At 44.4% G+C, this 23,532-nt stretch overlaps 1 protein-coding gene across 1 annotated transcript in view; it reads right to left on the reverse strand.

Annotated features, from left to right (window-relative positions):
• LOC115471506 (E3 ubiquitin-protein ligase MARCH6) overlaps nt 1-23,532 on the reverse strand; it is a 350,986-nt gene that overhangs the window by 311,325 nt on the left and 16,129 nt on the right. The window contains exons 2-3 of the mRNA XM_030205152.1: nt 14,972-15,068; nt 9,166-9,239 (exon numbers count right to left, since the gene is read on the reverse strand). Of these exons, the coding sequence (XP_030061012.1) occupies nt 9,166-9,239; nt 14,972-15,068 (171 nt within the window). The remainder of the gene's footprint in view (nt 1-9,165; nt 9,240-14,971; nt 15,069-23,532) is intronic.

Genomic DNA, 23,532 nt, shown 5'->3' on the forward strand with positions numbered 1-23,532 from the left:
CGCAGCGACCACACTTTTTAAATCCACTCGGGACCTTCGAGGACATCGACGGAAAAATCGCGTCGGCGAAGTCAAAGTCGTCAATGGTGGCTAAAATCACACCACGAAAAACAAACGACCGAGCGGCCACTAGGCCGCAATGTGGCGTCCCCGCTGGAAGCGAGGGAAAAAAGGGAGCGCGTGTCCCACACGCGCAGGGCTTCTTTTTTTTTTTTTCTTTTTTTTTTTTTTAAAAGGAAACCGGGCGGTAACTAAAACCGATAAACAAAGTTAGAAAAAAAGCACGATCAGCGTATACGCGATCGAACGATCCGGCGGCTGAACAGAGAGAGCGCAAAACACGACTCTCTCCAGGCGCGGAAAAAAAGGAACTGGCGGGAGCGGTCGCGCACGGGCGGGAAGACGGCCGCGCATGCGCGGTGGGCGTGCCCTGCGTGCCGACCGTCCCGCGAAGCTTCTTTCCGGTTGGTGGGGGCTGCCGCGGACGTCACCCAGTCGTGAGAACAAGCAGCCTGCTTGTCCTCGGAGAAAATTTACAACAGTGCTCAGCAATCGCCAGTACAAAGATATATGGGGGAGAGCGCGGGACTTGCTCTTGGCACCAGACCCTGATTTGCAAAGTAATGGATAGCCAGATAGGGGAGGAGGAGGGAGGGTAAACGGGGGAGGGGGGGAGTTTCATTTATAAGGGAAGGGATTAATAAGGGGGGGAGAAAAAAACAAAACAAAAAAACAAAAAACATGAGGACCAAGGCATACGTTTGTGGGTGCATAATCGGTACTGTTTTTCTTTTGGTTGTAATGTACAGAGTGACGTTGAGCTGCAGGTGGCAGCAGATGTTTGTATTTGTCTTCATGTGCAATAAAGAAATTTTCAAAAAAAAAAAAAAAAAAAAAGAACGAGAGGACATGAAATGAGATTGAAGGGGGGCAGACTCAAGAAAAATGTCAGGAAGTATTTTTTCACGGAGAGAGTAGTGGATGCTTGGAATGCCCTCCCGTGGGAGGTGGTGGAAATGAAAACGGTAACAGAATTCAAACATGCGTGGGATAAACATAAAGGAATCCTGTTCAGAAGGAATGGATCCTAAGGAGCTTAGCTGAGATTGGTGGCAGAGCCGGAGGCGGGGATAGTGCTGGGCAGACTTGTACGGTCTGTGCCAGAGCCGGTGGTTGGGAGGCGGGGATAGTGCTGGGCAGACTTACACGGTCTGTGCCCTGAAAAGGACATGTACAAATCAAGGTAAGGTATACACAAAAAGTAGCACATATGAGTTTATCTTGTAGGGCAGACTGGATGGACCGTGCAGGTCTTTTTCTGCCGTCATTTACTATGTTACTATGTTAATGCCTCCAATGTCAATGGACCAAACTTAGATGAACCATAAAGTCTCTTACATGTGACTTCTCAACTCTTTAGTGGCCTTTTCTGCACTGTAAAACTGAGTTTTAGAGGTATTAAGAGTCTGGTCCAAGGCACGGCAAACACCAATTGTGAGAGTCAATGACAGACATGACCTTGCTGCACCAAAAACACTTCCTAAAACCACTAAGAATTGTAAACCAAAGAGAAATCAAACAGTTCAAATAGTTTTTAATTTTAGTGGAATTTTTCTCAGTACAGTAGGAATTTGGAAATACATTTTATTTCTCCTGTGTTATATTGTTTTACAGAGACTGATTTGGTACTTCAGTCCTGTGTATTTTTGTTATGGCAATGGAAAAGAAAGCAGATATTCATAAACTTATTGATTCAAATAGCAACCATGTTTCATATATGAAAAATAAGGTAAGAGTGAAGTATGGAATTTCTTTAAATCGGTATTGGTCGATGCTAAAGAAGTGCCTTTTCTGCTTTGCTCAAGCTGCAAAACAATTCTCTCTTTGAGATCACATGATGGGACAAATGGCTTATAGGTTCACAAGGACTACTGTGCAAACCGTATGCCAGCAAAGATAACAGCTATACCAAGCTTTTCTCTATTTAATAATACCAACAAATTACCTGCAAACATCAAATCTGAAGTGGTAGACATTGTGGTTGCCATTTATGCAACAGATGTGAGGCCTTTTTCTATTGTTGAAGGGGATGGATTCAGGAACTTAGCATTGAAGCTCATCTCCATTGGTGCTAAATATGGGAACGTTGACCTCGACAAAGTCATGCCCTGTGGGTCAACTGTCTCTCGTCATCTTGATGGTGTTCTGGAGAAAGAAGATCGCACTCATCGACAAGCTGTCTTTAGTGCTACAATTCAGAGTGACAACTGACCTCTGGACACACAAAGCAGCCATAGTTATATAACTGTGACTGTACAGTATATTGGTAACTGGCAAACTGAATTGTGTATCTTAGCTACTCGACTACTCAATGAAAATCATACCTCAGAAAATATAAAACTGACAGTGAAGTCAATTCTGGACAAGTTTTGTGTACATCGTCAAGACAATGTGTTCACTATAGACAATGCCAGTAATATGAAGGCTGCTTTTCGAAAAAACACGTGGATTTTATTTATTGCATTTGTACCCCACATTTTCCCACCTATTTGCAGGCTCAATGTGGCTTACATGGTACCGGTGGCATACGCCAAGGCCGGTTGAGAAGCAGGTACAATGTGATAGTGTGGTCGAGTAAGGTTCGTGTGTTACAGGCACGATTGGGATCGAAGAGAGGAAGGGTTAGGTAATGTCCTTAACGAGCGTTGGCTTTGGTTTTGCACATGTCATAATCTACATCTTGTTTGGTCACACAGACTTCAGAAGACAACTTTGTGTGGCACTGGTTTGCCTCCTGGGGTAGCCCAACTTATTGACACCTCAAAAGAACTAATGACATTGTCAAAAAGAACAAAAATTAACAAACAATCAGCTGGTAACAACACTTAAACAATGTGTAGTAACACAATGGAACAGTGTGCTGTTAATACTAAAATCAGTTGCAACATATTTTTCAGATCTCCATACACTAAGTGCTGAGCCAGGGTTTTAATAGAAATTTTTTCGTCGGTTGGCTCATATCAATGAAGACTTGTTGGCTGATGTCATTCAAGTTTTGGAACCAGTTGATGTGGCCACAAAATGCCTCTCTACTGACAAAAGCACTTCACTGCATCTGGTATTACCTACCAAAATAAAGCTGCAAAAACACTTCACTGAAAAGGCTGACAGTAGTATCACCTTACAACTAAAAAAAACATCTACTTAACATGTTGAAAGTTGAATAAATACTTCACAATTCATCAGTTCCATTGTACCACCGCTTTGCTGGATCCACGGTAGCACAGGCACTGACCAGCTTGAAAGAGATGGTGGATAGACTGCCAGCAGCAGACATTCCGGATGACTCATCTGTCTTGCAGCAACCCAATAAGAGGAAACTAGAGAAAATTTTCTTTACTCCTCCTCTTCATCTTTTAACATATCTGAGGTACGTATATATTTTCTTTTGCTATTACAATATGTTATATCTATTTGTAATTACAATGCTACTTACAAAATATTCCTTCATTCACATTCAAAACAATATCATCTGCTTTTTCTCAGGTGGATGCATACATGACTACCACTGACTAAGTTACTGATGACATCTTGTCACAATCAACTAAGTGGAAAAATCTTTCTGGAGTTGCCAGACGTGTCCTTGGAGTGCCTGCTGCCAGCACATCATCAGAACAATCATGTTCATCGGCTGGGCATGTTCTCGAGGATAGACGATCACAGCTAGGAACACATACTGTAGATGGACTTCTGTTTCTGAACGGACTAAAGAAATAACTGCCCAATATTCCTAACTGGTTATTGTCCTGTTACTTGGAGGATGTTTGCATTTTGTATTGTCATTACAACTCAATAAAAACAAATTACCCTTCAGAAGTAGATACTTCTCTTTTTTTTTTATGGGGATGGGTAGGGATAGAGGAGATCACTCATGGGAACGGGCGGGGCCAGCTTAGATTCTGGCAGGGATGGAGTAGATTCCAATGGGGACGGGCGGGGAAAGGTTGGATTTCTGTCCCCATGCAACTCTCTATTCTGAACAGCCCGAAAGACTAAGTTAAGATTCCACTCTGGACACAGCGTACAAAAGGGAGGCCGCAAGCAGCACGCTCCAAGCAAGAATCGAATGATACCCACTGGAGCTGCAAGAGACATCTTCTGTAGTCAGCCCCTGAAACAGTCCAAAGCTGCAATCTGAAGTTTTAATGAACCCAATGCCAATCTTTTCTGAAAAACTGCTTGAAAAAAAAACGTTACGTGTGCGATCTGAGCAGAGCATGGAGATAGTCTATGCTCAGAACACAAGCCCTCGAACATCCTCCATGCCCTCGCAGATGCCATGGATGTAGAGCGTTTCCGAGCCTGAAGCAAGGTTGTAAAGACCAAATCAGAACAACCTTTTGGTCTTAACCGAGCCCTTTCAATGCCCAAGCCATAAGGCCCATGGGGCACAGATTCTCCATGAGTACCAGACCTTGTTTCAGTAGAACGTATACTTAGAGAAGACAGAGGACCCCTAACCAGCAGTTGAATAAAGTCCATGTACTATGGCTTCTGTGGCCAATCCAGGGCTATGCGTATTGTTTGACCCCAGTGCAAATGCAATCCTTTCAACACACAGCCTCCCATGGGCCAAGGAGAGAAGGCATACAGTAGATGTATCTCCTGCCAGGGCTGCAGTAGGGCATCAATCCCCATCAAGCCCAGTTCTTTCTGATGGCTGAAGAACTTAAGGCATTTTGGCATTCCTGTTCTTTGCCATCAAGTCCAGATGCAGAAAACCCCACCGGTCCACTATCAGCTGAAACCCATGGCTAGATAGTTCCCATTCTCCTGGGTTCAAGGAGTGCCTGCTAAGAAAGTTTGTCTCCACATTCAAGGACCCCGCAATGTGAGCTGACAAGCACAGATTTTTCTCTGCCCAACTCATGAGGGAGGCCACCTCCACCACCATCAGATGATTGAAAGTCCCATCTTCCTTGTTGATATGTCATTACCATTGCACTGTTGGAGAAAACATGGACCGAGGCCCCTGTCAGAAAAGGAGCAAAGCCATGTAAGGCATTCTGCACTGCCCTGAGCGCCAAGCGATTTTTGAACCACGGAGACACCAGTACCATCCAGGTGCCCTGTGCCAGATGAATTTGTAATGAGCTGTCCAACCCGACTGGCTGGTATCTGTTGTCAAAAAATGAGCTGAACTCTATTGAACAATCTATAGATGTTCATAACCTATAGGATGTGATATCTCATCTTTTTTATTAAATATTACAATCTTTCTTGCATTAAGTTAAAACTGTTCTTTGGAAAATATCACGTTTGAAACAGTACAATCAAGTAAGATATTTTTTATTATAACAGATATAAAAAGTGGAGTTTTTTTAAGACCAAGGATTATAATGGAGTCCTAAGAAAGCAGACGATTATATGTATTGAATAAGAATAACATCATGCAAGGACTGATGATTAAAAAGAAATAAAGAAGAAAAAAAGCAAGAAAGATTGTAATATTTAATAAAAAAGAGAGATATCACATCCTATAGGTTATGAACATCTATAGACTGTTCAATAGAGTTCAGCTCATTTTTTGACAATACAGTATAGATTTGCTGAAATTTTGTCCGGATTTTTTCTGTGGTATCTGTTGTCACCACTTCCCATTGTGTTATTAGAAAGGGAGCTCCGATGGTCAAATTCCTGGGTGACAACCACCACTGCATACACCATCTGGCAACCAGCATCCAAGGAAGATGAAGATCGTGCTTCTGCGACACTGGAGACAAGCAGCTGAGAAGAGATCCTACATCGGTTATGTATGAGCTCTTGCCAATGACACCACTTCCATCGCCACAGTCACTATCCCAGAACCTGGATGTAGTCCCAGACCCTGGGGCTACCTTGACTGAGAAGACAAATCTATTGAACCAGCTTCGACCACCTGCGATCCACGAGGAAGATTCTCTCCAGTGTTGTCCCTTATAGAATGCCCTGACACTCCAGCGTCTGCTCTTCTCTACATTGATCACTCAACCCAACTTTTTCCATCACTGACATGCTATCCAAATAGGATGTCATAAGAATAAGTCAGTCAGTCAGTCAAGATATGGGTGAACTCTGATTCCTTGGAACGAAGAAGAAGGATACCCCCACCACCACCACCATAATCTTGGTACACGTTCTTGGAACTGTGGCGAGACCAAAGGACAAAGATATGAACTGGAAGTGACAGCCCAACACTGCAAAACATTGAAATCTCTGATGTGGCAGTCATATGGGGGTATATGCAAGTATGCCTCCTTGAGATCGAGGGCAGAGAGAAATTCTCCCACCTGACCGAGGCTACCGTTGCATCTCCGTGTGAAAGTGGGACACTAGGAGGCAGCAGTTTAGAATTTTGAGATCTAGATCTAAGACTGGACAAAAGGTGCCTGCCTTCCTTCCTTCCTTGGGACAATGAAGTAGACAGAGTGGAGGAGTGGCCTAGTGGTTAGGGTGGTGGACTTTGGTCCTGGGGAACTGAGGAACCGAGTTCGATTCCCACTTCAGGCACAGGCAGCTCCTTGTGACTCTGGGCAAGTCACGTAACCCTCCATTGCCCCATGTAAGCCACGTTGAGCCTGCCATGAGTGGGAAAGCGCGGGGTACAAATGTAACAAAAAATAAAATAACTTGTCCCTGTTCAGCCCAGGGAACTGGAACAATGGCCCAAAGCACCAGCAAGGCATCTACACTGGCCTGAACCTTGATCGCCTTGCTTCCTTTTCAACAAGAAGACTGCAAGAGGAGAGGAGCAGCTGGGCAAAAGAACTCCAACTTGTAACCTTCTGTAAGAATATCCAGAACCCACTGATCTGAGTCACCTGGAGCGCCCAATGCCTCCAAAGATTTGTTCTGAAGTGATTTTGGCCCACTCCTCCCAAAACTCCTGAAGATGTCCTCCCACTGGAGGAAGAGAAGAGAGTGGACAAAACTTGCAATACAAAGCTTTGGAAGCATTGGGCAGCTCTAGTGACAGAGGAAGCCTTCCTGTCCACATGAAAAATTAGTGTGCCTGAAAGTGGGACTTCTGACCATAATGATGACCAGGCCAGTACCGTCTGCTGTCTCAAAATAGAGATCAAGAGTCCCCTGAGATGGATGACCAGAGGCTTACAGCTTATCCTCCGGTAACTGCTGTGGCTTAGTTTCTCCCAGTTTTTTCACAAAGTTGCTGACATCCTCTTCAAAAGCCACCTGCCCCAAAAGAGTTGCCAACATGCCTATACAGCCAAAGACATACTCTAGGCCGTACCCGTAACATGTCACAACCAAATCCACCAAATAGGCCAACCTGCTTCCAGCTAGGCATTATGGTGCCCATCTTGTGTTGCCAACTGTTGATGCCACTTCAGGCATGCTCTTGCCACGAACGAGCTTGCACAATGCTGTTTGAAGACCCAAAGAGACCACTTCAAAGGTTTATTTGAGCAAGCCTTCTAGCTTCCTGTCCTGTAGGTCTTTCATGGCAATGCCCCCTTTCACTGGCAAGGTGGTCTTCTTAGTCACCACAACCAGGGAATTCACCCTGAAGCTAAAATTTCTTTTTCTCCTCCAGAACTAACGGGTAGAGGCAAGCCATGGCTCTTCCCACTTTCAGCCCCACATCCGGTGAGACCCATTCTGAATGTTTAGATGCATCGGGAAGATCTTGGAAGGACCTCCAAGCCCCTTCATAGTTGACGAAAATGGAACTCCTAATGCAGAAACAAAAGGCTCCTCAATTGAAAGCACTGCCAGTGCCTCACAAATAAGAGTACTGAGTTCCACTTTATGTAACCACCTCAGTACTTTCAGATCATCTCCCTCCATGCCAGAGAGCCTGAAGACCCTTGTATAAACGGATGCTGTGACAAATCTGAAGATGTGCTGCCAACAGTTTCCTCTGCATCCTGAGGAATTCCCGGCTTACACACACTGCAATGCCCCAACGCCGGCCAACAGGTCCCACAGTGGGAACCACTGCTTAACTGCCTCAACGGGAGTCGCCACTCAACCCAAGTGTCCCAAGCGCACGTGTCCCAAGCCATGGAGTCAGGATCCTCCCCTGCATAAAGTAGAACTTACAGCCCTCCAAGTGGTTCTGAATCAAACGTTAGTCACTTACCACTGCTGGCTGGTCCCCTACAGCCACAGTATCCACAAGTCTTATGATGAGAAAGGCTCATGACTGATATTCTGTCCCATGCTCTCCAGCAAACCTCTTTCCTTCATTTTTTTTTTTTTAATAGGTGGTTGTGCTAGAAAAGGAGAGCTCTACAGGTGAAGGGAGGGAAGAAGTAAATTTGTAGGGCACCAGAGACAGGGATCTGAAGATCTCCAGATATGGCTCTGCAGACTCAAGCTACCTGCAAAAATCAACTGGGGACAGCTGACCAACTGGACCAGGAGCAAACCACTCAGAACCAGAAATCTTTGTCCATCCATCTGGAGATAGAAAATACTGAGGATCTGGATTGAATGCCAAGAGAGAGATATGTCTCAGCTCAGTTTTCAGTTTATCTCCACTGCTGGTTGATGGACACAACTATCCCACAGGTTCTGGTATAGTGGGAAGCAACAGAAAGAAGATAATTATTAAAGCTAGGCAGGATAAGAAGCCCTATAATGCTTTACCTAAATTTCTTCACTTGTTCCAGACTTTCATGATAAATGTCTCTGAAAAGGTCACAATCAATAGTTAAAGATAGATGTTTCAATTTGAAAAGGACTACCTCCCAACATAGCAAGAAATGTGTTCTACAGCAGAAAAGTGCAGAAAGGCCTGATAAAACTAGCAAGCCTGACATCAGGGCTGGCAAGCCTGACATCAGGGCTGGGCAGAATGGTAGTACATACTACACAAAACATGTCATGCATTGGCAGCATGTACTTGTATCTGAGCAATTTTTTGCATGTAAATATTTTGCATGCAGAAAAGGCTTATAAAATCACCACGGTCTCTTTTGCGATAGATTTTGTTATAGAACTTAAAGAACCTTACCCATTATGTATGAACTACAAAGAGCTCTGCCTGGAGATGCAATACATGGTCAAAATACTTTATGAAACTTTTGTGCAATAATTAAAAAAAAAAAAAAAACACAACAAAACACACAACTAAAAATGGTCACAGTAACATATACTTACTTGGTGTGAAAGCAAATCTGTGCTTGCATAATTCACAGTATTCTTTTCTGCTGTGTTTAAGCCACTGAACTAAACTGCAAAAAAGAAAAGCACATCTTACCATACATGTAATACAGTCACACAGAATATATTTAGGAAATGCTTGACCTGTTGAGTAACCCAAATATCTGCTTTAAGATTTGTCTTGTTTATCCATTAGAATGTAAGTTCCATGGAGCAGGAACTCTTATATCAGTGCTACAAAAATGATAAATAGTGATAGTCAAGACAATTAAAAACATTCATTTGACTGTCATTGAGCAATAATCAGGATACTTTCTGCTGTCACTTTCACAGTGCGCTCAGAGTGGCACAATGCCTTACGGGGTTACACCTTTACCAACTACCTACTTCATATTTTTTTAATTTATATTTATCAACTGCCTCTACAAGAGCTCTCAAGATAGCTTACAACCAAAAAGTAAGAAAGTTTACGCTATTTTCTGTGAAGGCGTAGCCATTTCTCAAAATGATCAATCACATAGGGTGAGTTCTCTTTGCTATCAAGAAGTTACAATACAGATTTCCTTTCACCCTGAAGCTTGGAAAACTAATTATTTGCTCATTTTCATTTCTTAATCAGATAACAAATCTAACAAGAATGATCCTCCATTTGCTTTACCTATGGCTCAAAAACACCCCCCCCCCCCCAAAAAAAAAAAAAAATCCTCGGGACAGCCCTACATGCAATGATACCATGATGAAAGAAATCCAAACTTTAAAGGATCTCACATATACTCAATCGGAAATTACCAACGGAATACAGAACTATCTGGAACATCTTGCCTCAATTTCTGGCAGCACAAGATTGCACGCAGGACTTGGAAACTTGCACTAAAATGTTGGAATCCTTGGAGAAACAAGTTTTTTAAAAAAATGCACACACACAAAAAAAAAATCACTAAATTAAATTATTCTCTCTCGCTTCCTTCCTTTCTCCATCTCTGATGAGGGAGGAGGGACTGAGAAATGGACTCTGGAGGCAAACACTGACAAAGGAAGCCTGTTCCAGCCAGCGTTGGGACCTTCCCTCTGCAGAAGCAGGAAGTTACCTCAGAGGAGATGGGGCACGACTCATTCAGGGGAGGGGTGAGGAAGGAGGGACCGAGAGAAAGACGCTGTACTCAGGAGGTGAAGAGAGGGAGATGTTGGAACCATTAGGGGAGATGTGCTGTATCAGGGAATGGAACAGAGGATATACAGTGGGCCGACACAGAGAGAGAGAGAAACAGAGAGAGAGAAACAGAGAGAAACACAGAGAAAAAGAGAGAGAAACAGAGAGAGAGAGAAGCACAGAGAGAGAGAGAGAGAGAGAGAGAAGCACAGAGAGAGAGAGAGAGAGAGAGAGAGAAACACGACAGACCTTGAGGCGGGAAAGCAGAGAGTGTGGGAGAGATACTGAAACTGGGGTAAGGTAGGAAGGGAAAGACAATAGGGACAGAGCATAGACGAGAGATGCTTGGCATGGGAAGATAGGTCAAGTGACACAGAGGAGATATGTTGCACAGGAAAAATAGAGAAAAGCAGAACAAGTCAGCGTTGGGAAAAGCAGTTACTCATTTTTACCAGGTGTTCTCAGAGGACAGTAGGCCAAGTATTCTCACTTCTATGTGATGTCATCCAACAATGTCCGGTGTGGATGCTGCCTAGCGTATACAGTTATTAGAAAATCCTAGCAGCATCCCACCAGAAGTGTGGGTGCCATCCTGCCCAAAGCATGAGCACAGGATTCTCAGTAGGATAATATAGCGAAGGAACATAACCCCTAGGAGAGGTGGGAAGGTACATGAGAATACTTTCTCCAAGGACAAGCAGACCATTGGTATTCTCAAATCTGGTAATCCCTAGATACCAGACTCACTGAAAACAACAATGCTAGGATAACAGGGACTCGAAACATGGAGGCCTTTAAAGTTAATTAATCTTAAATTATATACATCTAGTTCTGAAGGTGCAGCCTGGGCAAAGGAGGGTGGAGCTGGATTTGAGACATCAAACAAGTTGAGCAGGATGCCAGCTATCACGTCAGGTATCCTGTTCAAGGCTGTAATGAGATGCGAATGTGTGGACTGAAGACCACATCGCAGCCTTGCAAATCTCCTTGATGGAGGATGATCTCAAGTGGGCTACCGACAGCCATAGCTCTGACATTACAAGCCTTCACATTATCCTCTAGAGTCAGCCTGGCCATAAGTGAAAGAGAAGCAATCTGCAGGTTAACTGAAAATAGCTTATTTGCCAATAGCTATCCCCATCCTGTTTGGGTCCAAAAAAAAAACCCAAAAAACTGAGGACTGTCTATGGGCTGCTCCAGAGAGAAGGCAAAGGCTCGCTTGCAGTCTAAGGTATGCAGCACACTTTCACAAGGATAGGCATATGGTTTGGGGAAAAATGTTGACAGAACAATTCACCGGTTAAGACATAACTCCAACACTACCTTACGAAGGAACTTAGGGTGCGTGCAAAGAACTACTCTGTTGTGATAAAATTTCATAAAAGATGGAACAGCTACAATTGACCGCCACCAAAAATACAACTTTCCAGGTCAGATACTAGGTGACAGGATTCAAGCGGCTCAGAAGGAGATGAGTGAGGACAATGTTGAGATTCCATAACACAGTGGGAGGTTTGACCGGATGGGAGGGGTGCCTCTTTCAACATCAAGCCTCTCATGAAATGATCAACTAGAGAGATAGGATTACCACCCACAAGGAGATGGTAAGCACCAATTGCACTGAGATGTACCCTTACAGAGTTGGTTTTCAAACCAGACAGAGGTGCAGGAGGTTTTCAAGCAGTTTTTGTGTAGGGCAAGAAAGAGGATCTAGGGACTAGCCCTCACACCAGACAACAAAACTTCTCCATTTAAAAGAATACCACCTCTAAGTGGAATCTTTACTGGAAGCAATTAAGATTTTGGAGACACCCTCAGGCACATTTGAGAATTGAAACTCTACTCTCTCGATATCCAAGCCATGAGAGCCTGGGACTGCAGGTTGGGATGCAGAAGGGACCCCCTGTTCTGCATTATGAGGGTCGGAACACACTCCAAACTCCATGGTTCTTCCGAGGACAACTCCAGAAGAAGCGGGAACCAGATCTGTCTCGTCATGTAAGGAGCAATTTGGATCATCATCCCAGATCTTGCTTGAGTTTCAGCAAAGTCATCAATATGCATACCCTTGGATATAGAGAAGACCTTCTTCCACCCCACCCTCAATGGAAAACAAAGGCATTTGACGCTAGTCTGCTGCCTGCCTGGAGCAGAACAGAGGAAATTTGTAACTTTGTGGTTGAGATGTGTGGCAAAAAGATCCACCGAAGGGGTGCCCCACTCTTGAAAGATCTTGCAGACTATGCCCATATTGAGAGACAACTTGTGTGGTTGCATTATCTTGCACAGTCTGTATGCCAGGCTGTTCTTCCCAGCTGGCATGTGGCTTGCAGTACCATCCCGTGAAGAAGGGTCCATTGCCACATCCAAAAAGCTTCCTGACAAGTGATAGGATTGCATACCCGCATACCCCCCTGCTTGTTCACATTCAGGCTCATTTTCAAAGCACTTAGCCTCCCAAAGTTCCATAGAAACCTATGGAACTTAGCCTCCCAAAGTGCTTTGAAAATATGCCTCATAGTATACCGCACCCTGTTGGTTTTAATGAAAAAAAAAATGGTTCTGTAGCCGATCTCTGAAAGCCTTTAGAGCATTCCAAATAGCCCTTAGCTCCAGGAAGTTAATAAGGAGATCTGTCTCCTGAGCAAACCACATACCTTGAGTGTGAAGTCCATGTACATGAGCTCCGCAACTCAAGTTGGATGCATCCGTTGGCAACAATTTCTCAGAAGGTAGAATTTGAAATGGGAGTACCAGTCAAGTTTGGCCAAATTGTCCACTGGAGGAGGAAATGAACCATTTCTGGAGGAACCTGGATGGCATCCGCTGGGCTCCCAGCCACCTGAGACTTCTAGGAAGCTATCCATTGGACATCTCTCAAATGGAGGCGAGCCATGGGAGTGACACAGTGGAAGTCATGTGGTCTAGCAACCTCAAAATTCGCTGAGCTATGACCTCCTTCCTCATTCAGAATTACAAGGCAAGTACTATCAAGGCATCTGCTCTCAATAGGGGGCAGGAAAGCTCGAGCTTCCACTGTATCCATAAGAAATCCATCGACTCTTGTAACATTGTTCTCTTAGTTCCACTTGATCTTGCTGTAGCCTTTGATTTCATGGATCATGATATACTCCTCTCCAGGCTTCATTCTTTAGGTATTTCTGGTACGGTCTTCGCTTGGTTCACACCTTATTTCACTATAACTGATCTTCACGTTTCCCAGTCCCATCTTAATTCTTATCCACTGACTACCTTCCATCCAGGGACCCAAGGGATACAGCCTGGTCCCAGGCTGTCAGCTCAGAAAAAACACCTACCAAAAAGGCAAGAAGAGAGCCAAGGAGACGTAAGTTGGCCAAAAGCTCTGAGGGCAGAACCCAACTGCCAAATCTGTGAAGAAAAACTCCGTCCAGACCTCCTACTCTGGGGGAAAAAAAACAGAAACTTGGTTATGCTCTCTCCCATAACCTAGTCATAAAATGAGACAGGACCTGTGGACAATAGGGACACAAATTCCCAGGCCAGGCCCCCGGGCACTAGGACACTCTGGATAGGGATAGTAAGGTGCAGTCCCAGTCCATAAAGGATCATGATACAGAGACCATCTGCACTGTGGCAACACAATGTTTTATTTATTTTTAAATTTTGGGTGATGGCCCTCAAAGCTACTTCAGCCAAAACTGTTTGCTGGGCAACCAGTCAGCACTGCTAAAACAGATGAGCAGGTCCCTAAACCATGCCAAAACCCTGGAACCTGATAGCAGTTCCTCAGGGGAATAAAATTAAAATAGGCGAACAGGCCAAAGGGAGTCCCAGGGGGACCTTGGGGGTCACATCAAGTTAGCTCTTGTAAGTGCTGACTTGTGGCTACGAAGTCCAACACCGCACTCTACTGGGATAAGGTCTATGGTCGGAATCCCAAGAGTAAGGCCATTAAGCTCAACCTCAAAATGTAGGTCTTAGCTGGGCCTCAGCCCTGCAACAGCCCAAACAAACTCACCATCTGCTGGAGGCAGAAGTACACTGGAGAATTCCAGGAGGCACCAACCCATATACTTGTGATGTCACTGGAAAAGTTCAGTATCTCTACCTTCATCTGCCAGCAGGAAAGGGACACTACCCAACTGTTTGGATTGGTATGGCAGGGCTGATAATGAAAAAGTGAACGTCTTGAGTGATCCAGTAAAAGCTAAAACTGGAATCCAACAGAAAAGCCATGGCAAAACTTGAGGACTGCAGTTCATAGATGATCCCCTTGCCAGCTTAAGAGCTTGAGCTATTCTGCCAAGAATGGGCAAAAACCACACCAGCCTACTATGTAAAGATGGTAGACACCTATCCTCAACAACTCAAAAGGTGCTTTCACCAAGTACAGAGTCACAGGGTGTGAAGACACAAGACTGATTTTTTAAGAAATATTCAAAAAGCATTTAAGAATCATTTTTCTTTCATAATGAAATCTTAAGAGTATGTTGCATAAATCTGTGAAAAACTCCTACTTTAAACAACACAATAGAAAATAAATTAAACAGCAGAATGTGAAAAATGTGGAAAGATGTGAAGACTTACAAGGCACTATATACACACACAACATATATAACTACAATACATTAAGACCAAGGCTACATTATGCCTGTTTTGTTCTTAACTTACCACTCTTGATGAATAAATTTAATACTGCCAGTGCACACACACGGATGATAGAGCGGCTTCTCTGGGGTTCCTTCAGACCGGCACACCCTGCATATGTCTGTGGGTCAAAAAATAAATCGGATGAACTTTTTGCCACAATACACCCACTTTCTCTAGAAATAAAGTAACCACACACAGTGTGACTCCTGCATTATAATGTGCAGCTGCTCCAAGACCTCAAGCCCTTGCCTCCCTTTTACACAGTAAATATGTCTGAAAGCAAAACCCAATGATAACAAGCAATAGCCACCACTAAACAAAGTTTCACTAAGAGAATATCAACAAAGAAAACCACTCTCAGTCATATTTCTGGCCACGTGCAATGTATTAAACAGATCAAAGTGTTTTACACTCCAGCAAAGTTCGATTAAGTGTGTTATGTAACAAGCCTGCTACACCAGGGATTTAATTTAACTTTTAACTTGAAGAAGAAGGGGATAAGGTCGGAGGGGAGGGAAAGAGGGGGGGGGACCACTAGATCTGCAGGTTGTGGGGGAGTTGGATCGGGTTGGGTCCACTACACCACCATAGGGGCCAATGCAGATATTCAGGGCAGGGTGGTCAAATGGAGGGGGTGTGCACTGGTAGACATATGCACTCAACCCTGGCATAATTTTTCTTGTGGTAGTCAAGCAGCAGGATAGCAAATGAACTACATCTGCATTCATTTTAATGTGATGTGTGGTCAGGTTTCCACGCAAGTTAACACCCATGTTGAAAGCCTTTCTGTGTTGCTATCTTCACAGTAAAACCCTCAGTAACCACGCAGGAGGATTTCTGCATCAGCCCTCAAACTCCCAGCAGGAATCTGTATGGGAAACTATCAGGCTTATTTTCGAAAGAGAAGGATGCCCATCTTTCGACACAAATCGGGAAGATGGGCATCCTTCTCAAAGAGTCGCCCAAATCGGCAAAATCGAAAGTCGATTTTGGGCATCCCCAACTGCTTTCCGTCGCGGGGACAACAAAAGTTCACAGGGGCATGTTGGAGGCGTAGCAAAGGCGGGACTTGGGCGTCCTCAACACATAATGGGAAAAAAAAGGGCGCCCCTGATGAGCATTTGGATGACTTTACCTGGTCCTGTTTTTCTTACGGCCAAGGCACAAAAAGGTGCCCGAACTGACCAGATGACCACCGGAGGGAATCGGGGATGACCTCCCCTTACTCCCCCCAGTGGTCACTAACCCCCTCCCACCCTCAAAAAACAGCTTTAAAAATATTTTGTGCCAGCCTCAAATGTCATACTCAGGTCCATCGCAGCAGTATGCAAGTCCCTGGAGCAGTTTTAGTGGGTGTAGTGCACTTCAGGCAGGTGGACCCAGGCCCACCCCACCCTACCTGTTACACTTGTGGTGGTAAATGTGAGCCCTCCAAAACCCACCACAAACCCACTGTACCCACATCTAGGTGCCCCCCATGTACAGTTGTGGGTAGTGGGTTTCCTTTGGGGGGGGGGGGGGGGTTGGGGGGCGCAGCACACAAGGTAAGGGAGCTATGTACCTGGAAGCAATTTCTGAAGTCCACTGCAGTGCCCCCTAGGGTGCCCGGTTGGTGTCCTGGCATGTGAGGGGGACCAGTGCACTACAAATGTTGGCTCCTCCCACGACCAAAGGACTTGGATTGGGTCATTTCTGAGATCGGCGTCCTTGGTTTCCATTATCTCCGAAAATCAGAAACAACCAAGTTTACGGACGACCATCTCTAAGGACGACCCTAAATGTCAAGATTTGGGCGCCCCCGACCGTATTATTGAAATGAAAAATAGACGCCCATCTTGTTTCGATAATACGGGTTTCCCCACCCCTTTGCCAGGATGTTTTGCGAGGATGTCCTCTGCAAAACTTGGGTGTCCCTTTTGATTATGCCCCTCCATGTCTGATCTGGTTCTACCAAGCTATGCAACTGCCATAAATCCTGCCCATGGCTCGTCGATGCACAAAGCTGTGCAACATCCAAGATGAAGCCCCCTTGTACAGGAGTCCTTTCTGACCCCTAGAGAGCCACCATCACTTGTTCCAGCTCCAATAGTGTCTTCCAATAGGAGGCGGCTCAAAGGACCCCATAGACAATGATTCTAGGGATGGGTACTGGGAAACCTCACCCCAACCCACACCCCACCATTTACCAGGGAATCTGAGGTCAATGATCTTCCTTTGGTTGTGGTACTATGAAGCAAAAAAAGAAAAAAAAAAGCACCTTGTCTGCCCCACTTCCTCCTCCCAAAGGTAGTGAGGGCAACTTTGAACACTGGCTCTCAGCCTACACTGGGACCCGATGAATCTGCCCTACAAATATTGCCACCTCTTCAGCAGTGCCAAAAACACTGCTCTCCTACCTGGCTCACCTTTATGGTGCAAAATAACCAAGAGGTGGACCTCCCAATCCAAGGAGGCCCCACAGACCTCAAGTACACTTTACAGCTGGGTCCAGGCCAACTCTGTGGACCAAGCAGAACCCTTTCCTGATGGACAACCAGCAGGCCATTTTCTTGGGCAGCCTTGAAAGAAAGATAATCAAGAAACAGCAGACCAATTATGACCACTCTTGCTAGAGTCTGAGCTAAGAGACAGATATGAAGAGCTGTGTCCCAGATCCAACCCACAGGCACCTTGCTTGAAAACCTAGAAGCAAGGCCAATCACTGGAAGGCTATGGAAACAGGTATGCTCGGCACTAAGCATGAGGTCTGAAACCCCTAATGTCCCAGACTCCCAGTCCATAAAAGACTGTGGAGCTAATAACTTCCCTATGTTCCAGGCATACTTCAGTGCAGGGGTTCTACACCCGCTAAATCCCAGAACTTACAACCCCTGACTAACCAAGCACCGGTAGTCCAAGGGGAGACAACTTGAAGCTGCCAAAAAGAGCTACAGAATACTGACCTGGGAATATCTGTAGGATCCTATGGAGGGAACTACCTGAAAAGAGAGCCATTAAGTATGGGGACCCCAGTGCAAAGAGACTTAGGGCTTTCATTGCGAGCAGAACCCTGTGGTGATGTATTGGCCTGCATTACAAATGAGAGGGAATCCCCTGAGAAGCATCACCAATCCAAGAGAAAGCTGCCAGAGTTTCCGTGAACCAGGACTGATGAACATAGCTTTTGCAAAAAAAGGAAGATGCCCTAGGCACCCCCACCATTTAAGAGAGCCTGCCTATGGACAGCAGGAAGCACCTGGAATAGTCTTGTTCTTGCACCCTTCCCCCACCGAAAATGGCCCAACTATGACTAGCATGGGGGAAGGTGAGTAAAAAGGAAAACGTCTTACCTGATAATTTTCTTTCCTTTAGTCCTACCAGATCATTCTAGAACCAGTGGATTGTGTCCATCAACCAGCAGAAGTAGCCAGAGAAAGCAATTATTTGTGACTCGCTGCTTAAGGATATCATGCAGCCATAGAATGTTCAATATTTTGAATAGCCAAGCAATGAACTGCAGGTCAAAATGGACCAGGCAATAATGCATATGTACAGTAAATATTGAGACATATACTCTGACAAATACGTCACTGAGTCAGGAGATATGTAGAATTGTGCACTCTGAAGAATGTTGAAAAACAAGAGACCCCTCCGAAGGGACACCACCTTGCAAGTGGTGGAGGGGCTTCCGTGTTTCAATGACTCAGAGGGCTATGCTGTAGGGTTACCCATATCAGACAGGCCTCTGAGGAGAAACCAGACAAAGAGTGTCCCAACCTGGAGGATCCAAGATGGCGTTGAGGGAGGACGTACGCTAGTTGAGTTCCCGTTTTACACCAGAATGCCTGAAGAAGGCGCGCTCCCCAGAGAATGGGGAAGAGAAAAGGCAAAGCCATGGTGTTGTCCTCCTCGAACATGGCTGGGGTTCCTACCACTTCTCAGTCTATTTTGGAGAGATTCGGGGTCATAACGTCGGGGATATCGGTTCCTGCTTCAGGAAACAGCAAGGCTTTATTGCAGAATCTCAGTGGAGGGCGTGACTTTGAGTCCCCCTGTTGGCACGACCCCTCCAAGACCCGGAAATAGTAATGCTTCGCTATGGAGGTCAATAATGGAAATGCCCGAAGTGGGTTAGGATTTTCATGTGACCCGAGGAGGTCCTGGCGCAGCATCGACTCCGGATAATAAACCAACTGGGGGATTGGAGAATGAGCTCTTCCCCCCAAAGATATCTGGAGTGGTTTCTGTGGAGAAATTGGACTTGGTGAAGCCAATAATGTCATAAAGGACATACTATAGGAACTGCAGCAGAATATGAATAACTGTCTTCTTCAGATGTTTAAAATTTTTCACTATGTGAGTTAAAGAATTTATATTAATACTTATCTAACAAAGTGGAAGTCCAAGATATAAAAAGAGACTTTGATTACGGAAATGGCTTCTCTATGAAAATTAGATAATTTGGTAATGAAGAATAGTTATTTTTCTTGTAAAAATTGGAATTTCTGGAGAACCAATTAAGGGAAAATAACTTGAGAATGATAAATTTACCTATAATATCCTATATATTAGCTACTGAATTCTTGAAGAAATATTTCTCTGATACTTTGCTAATACCTTCTGATAGCCACCTTTTGGTGACTAAAATTATATTTCCTTTAAAATCTTCTTTCAGAGAAAAGAGATGTGTTTAATTGACATTTTGGAAAATTCAGAAGTTAGAGTTATATTATTAGTGACTTTCGTCTTTGATTAGATAGGAACAACGTTTTGAAATTGTATTTCCGATATATGGTTGATAGTTTTTTGGGTTCAAAGATGAATATTTCCTGACACATCAAGGGAATCGCAGACTGGGAGGTGTGAAGGAATCATTGCCCCAGGTGGGACCTTCCTAGCACGATTCCCTTTTAAGTGTTTTATTTTCCTTATTACTTATTTGTTTGAACCTAAGAAATTATAGAGTTTCTGGAAACAAATGAAGAATCCTCTGCAGCAACTTCCTTCAGTTACCACTGTACCAGCTGCAATAACCGATTAACCTTCCTCCCTCAGAAAATGTGAAGTGTAAGATTAACCATTTTGAATTTTTCTTATTTTCTTTAAGATTGTTTTCCTGATCTTGGATCTTCCAATTGTGGACAATTATGTAAATATATATTGTTGAGAGAAAATGTTTTTCTTTTTATATTAATTTCTGTATTTCCTTACATTTATGTGATAAATGTGAATGTAATTAAGTAAAACGATAAATAAAATAATTAAAAAAAAAAAAAAAGAAAAACAAGAGACATGAAATCTGCAATAAGACAGAAAAGTAGAAAAGTCACTCCATAGGGTGAAATAAAAATCAATCAGGGAGGGTTTCTGGATTGGTCAGGTAGGACTAAAGGAAAGACAATCATCAGGTAAGATGGTACAATTATACCTTACCCTGCTGATAATTTTCTTTCCTTTAGTAGAGGTTAATGAATCCAGGAACTGGTAGGTTATTGTCCATCTACCAGCAGGTGGAGATAGAGATTACAAAGCTCCTCCTTCACTTCAGTATATGTCTCATCACCAAGCAGAATCGGACAAGAAACCAGGAAGCCTTCCTCACCAACCATACACAACTGAAACTTGTCAGTCCGACTAAGAGAAACCACAAATGCGATGGACTCCTCTTCAGTGGTTTCTGTTTTCTCTTTTTTTTGGAAACTAAAGACCAGGACAAGAACAGACAAGCAAAACAATCACGGCTGACAGAGGGCGGGATCCTGGATTGAGCTTGACGTACCGGTTCAGGAAGTCTATTCCAGGCATATGGTGCAGCAAGATAAAAGGAACAGAGTCTGGAGTTCGCAGTGGAGGAGAAGGGTGCAGATAATAGAGATTTACCCAGAGAACGGAGTTCCTGGAGAGGAGTGTAGAGAGAGATGAGAGTGGAGAGGTACTGAGGAGCTGCAGTAAATGCACTTGTAAGTCAATAAGAGGAGTTTGAACTGTATGCAGAAACGGACAGGGAGCCAGTGAAGTGACTTGAGGAGAGGGCTAATATGAGCATAGCAACACTGGCGGTATATAAGTCGTGCAGCAGAATTTTGAACAGACTGAAAAGGAGAGAGATTGCTAAGTGGGAGACCTGGGAGAAGCAAGTTGCAATAGTCTAGGCGACAAGTGATTAGAGTGTGGATAAGGGTTCTGGCAGTATGCTCAGAAAGGAAAGTGAATTTTGCTGAAATTATAGAGAAAGAAACGACAGGTTTTAGCAGTTTGCTGAATATGTGCAGAGAAGGAGAGAAAGGAGAAGAAGAGGACCCCAAGGTTACGAGCTAATGAGAGGTTGGATTAGAGGTACCGGAACAGACTGACGCAGCAGCGCCTCCAGGACACCTGGAAGAATAGCTCGGCGGCGCTCGTCTAGAGTGTCTGCCGGGAAAGGCTGTGGGGTGTGCAGAGCAGGGAGGCGGTACCAGACTGTCCGAAGACCGACACCTCTTGGATGGAGGGTAAGCGGTCCTCCCGGCGTCGACGCTTCTCAGGTGCTGAACCCCTCGACGCCCCGGAGCTCCCGGTACCGTGTGTGGAAAGAGATCAATGGCGATTCTTCTTAGCCTTCGCTCGATGCACGGGATCGGTACTCCTCAGTACCGACGAGGACGTGGAATCCACACGCCTCCTCGGGGTCGGGTCCGAAAGTGTTCGGTCCCGATTGCCCTGCACAGCAGGAGCCTTCGAGACAGGTGGAGACCCACTCGATGGCTCACTGCTCCCAGCATGTGGCTCTCCCGATGTCGAAGTGCCGGGCAAAGCTCTAAACAGATGTTCCCACTGAGCTGTCCTCGACACCTGTGTCCGCTTTTTAAGGCTAAGACACAACTTACATGTGTCTGGGCGATGGTCGGGCCCAAGGCACTGGATACACCACGAATGGGGATCGGTACCTGAGATTGCCCGGCTGCACTGATCGCGCTTCTTGAAGCCGCTGGGAATCCTCGATGTCATGGACTGAAAAATAGCGGCAGCGAGGTCAAAATTCTCGATGGTGCCAAGAAAAAGGGCACAAAAGGGAGAAACACAAAAGCGCAGCCCAAAAGGGGCCGCAACGGCAGCGAAAGGAAACAAAGAGGGCCCAACTATAAACTTAAAGGAACTTTTTTTTTTTTTTAAATAAGAGCTCAACAGAGCAAAGAAGAACGAAAACGAAGGAAGAAGCACGAAGAAAACGAAGGCTCTTTCTCAGGGGCACAGAGAGAGACGGAGAAAAACAACCGCTCGCTACTGCAGAAAGAGAAAAAATTAACGTGACTCTCGCACAACGGGCGGGAAGCGGATGGCCGCAAACCTGCGTGTGCTCGAAGGCTCTAGCAAACGTCTGTTGCTAGGAACATTTTCCGGTCATTGGGGGCTGCCGTGGACGTCACCCATCACTGAGAACAAGCAGCCTGCTTGTCCTCATAGAATTAGGATACAACCAGATGCACAGAGGGAGAAAACAGCGAAAAAAGAAATACCAGAAATACTGAGAGGCTAAAGGGCTCACCACGTTCCAACCTGCTGGAGACTGAGATTAGTGGAGCATTCTGCGTATGTCTAGTAGCGCTTTAGAAATGATAAGTAGTAGTAGTAGCAGCAGCATTCTATGTTAGGCAGGGGCTCTTACTAGCTCTCACTAAAGTCACAGTTCTCAGTCTCCACCTGCTGGAAGGCGTGCACAACACATCAGTCTCAATCTGAGCCAGTCCGGAGGGACGCTAAGGAAGTGGCCATTTAAAAAAAAAAAAAAATTAAAAAAGAATGTAAAGATAAAATGTTTTGCTGTTTTGAAAATCACTATATTCTACACTTGGATTCTGGATAATTTTGAGCAAACGTCCAAACTCAGACTTAAGATGTCATATCGAAAATGCCCCTTCACATTAACCAGCTCAGACATGCTGATTTCAGTAAAATGGGGGGGGGGGGGGGACATCTGAAGGAGCTGACATGGGTAGGTATAGGAGAAGAGGAAGGGCAGTGGCTCAAGCTGAAAGCTACTATAAATATGGCCAATTAATCAAATTAATTTTGCCCTATTTCTTCTGTGTGTGGGGGGGGGGGGGGGGGTAAATAATTAGTCAAAAAAAACGCCCAGCACCCCAATTACAATTTGTCAAAACTCATAACCGCTATAGAACTTTTATTGGCGACTTGTTTCAAATAGGCATTCGACCTATGTCTTGCTCAGTTTGTCATCAGTTCTGTAACATTAGCAGCTTGAATTTTTAATATACAACTTAATAAATCTTACATGATGAATATTTAATTGAATTGTACTTTTTCATTAAAATCTCCATATCTGGTATTCACATTATAAAAATTTAAATCTCACACTTATGTTTTTCAACTGGACCAACTGCCAATGAAGGCAATGTTTCGAACTCTGCCTCAGGGTTAGATCCTGAATTGTGCCTGTTTGTTCATAATCTCCTGCTTTTAATCATTTAAATTTATATAATGTGAATACCAGATAGAGACTTTTATAAAAAAGTAAAATCAAATTAAAAAATCATATAAGATTAAAATTTCTATATAGAGAAATTCAACCTGCTAATATTACAGAACCAATGACAAACTGAGCA

This window comes from Microcaecilia unicolor, chromosome 1 (assembly GCF_901765095.1).
Source record: "Microcaecilia unicolor chromosome 1, aMicUni1.1, whole genome shotgun sequence".
Classification (NCBI taxonomy): Eukaryota; Metazoa; Chordata; class Amphibia; order Gymnophiona; family Siphonopidae; genus Microcaecilia; species Microcaecilia unicolor.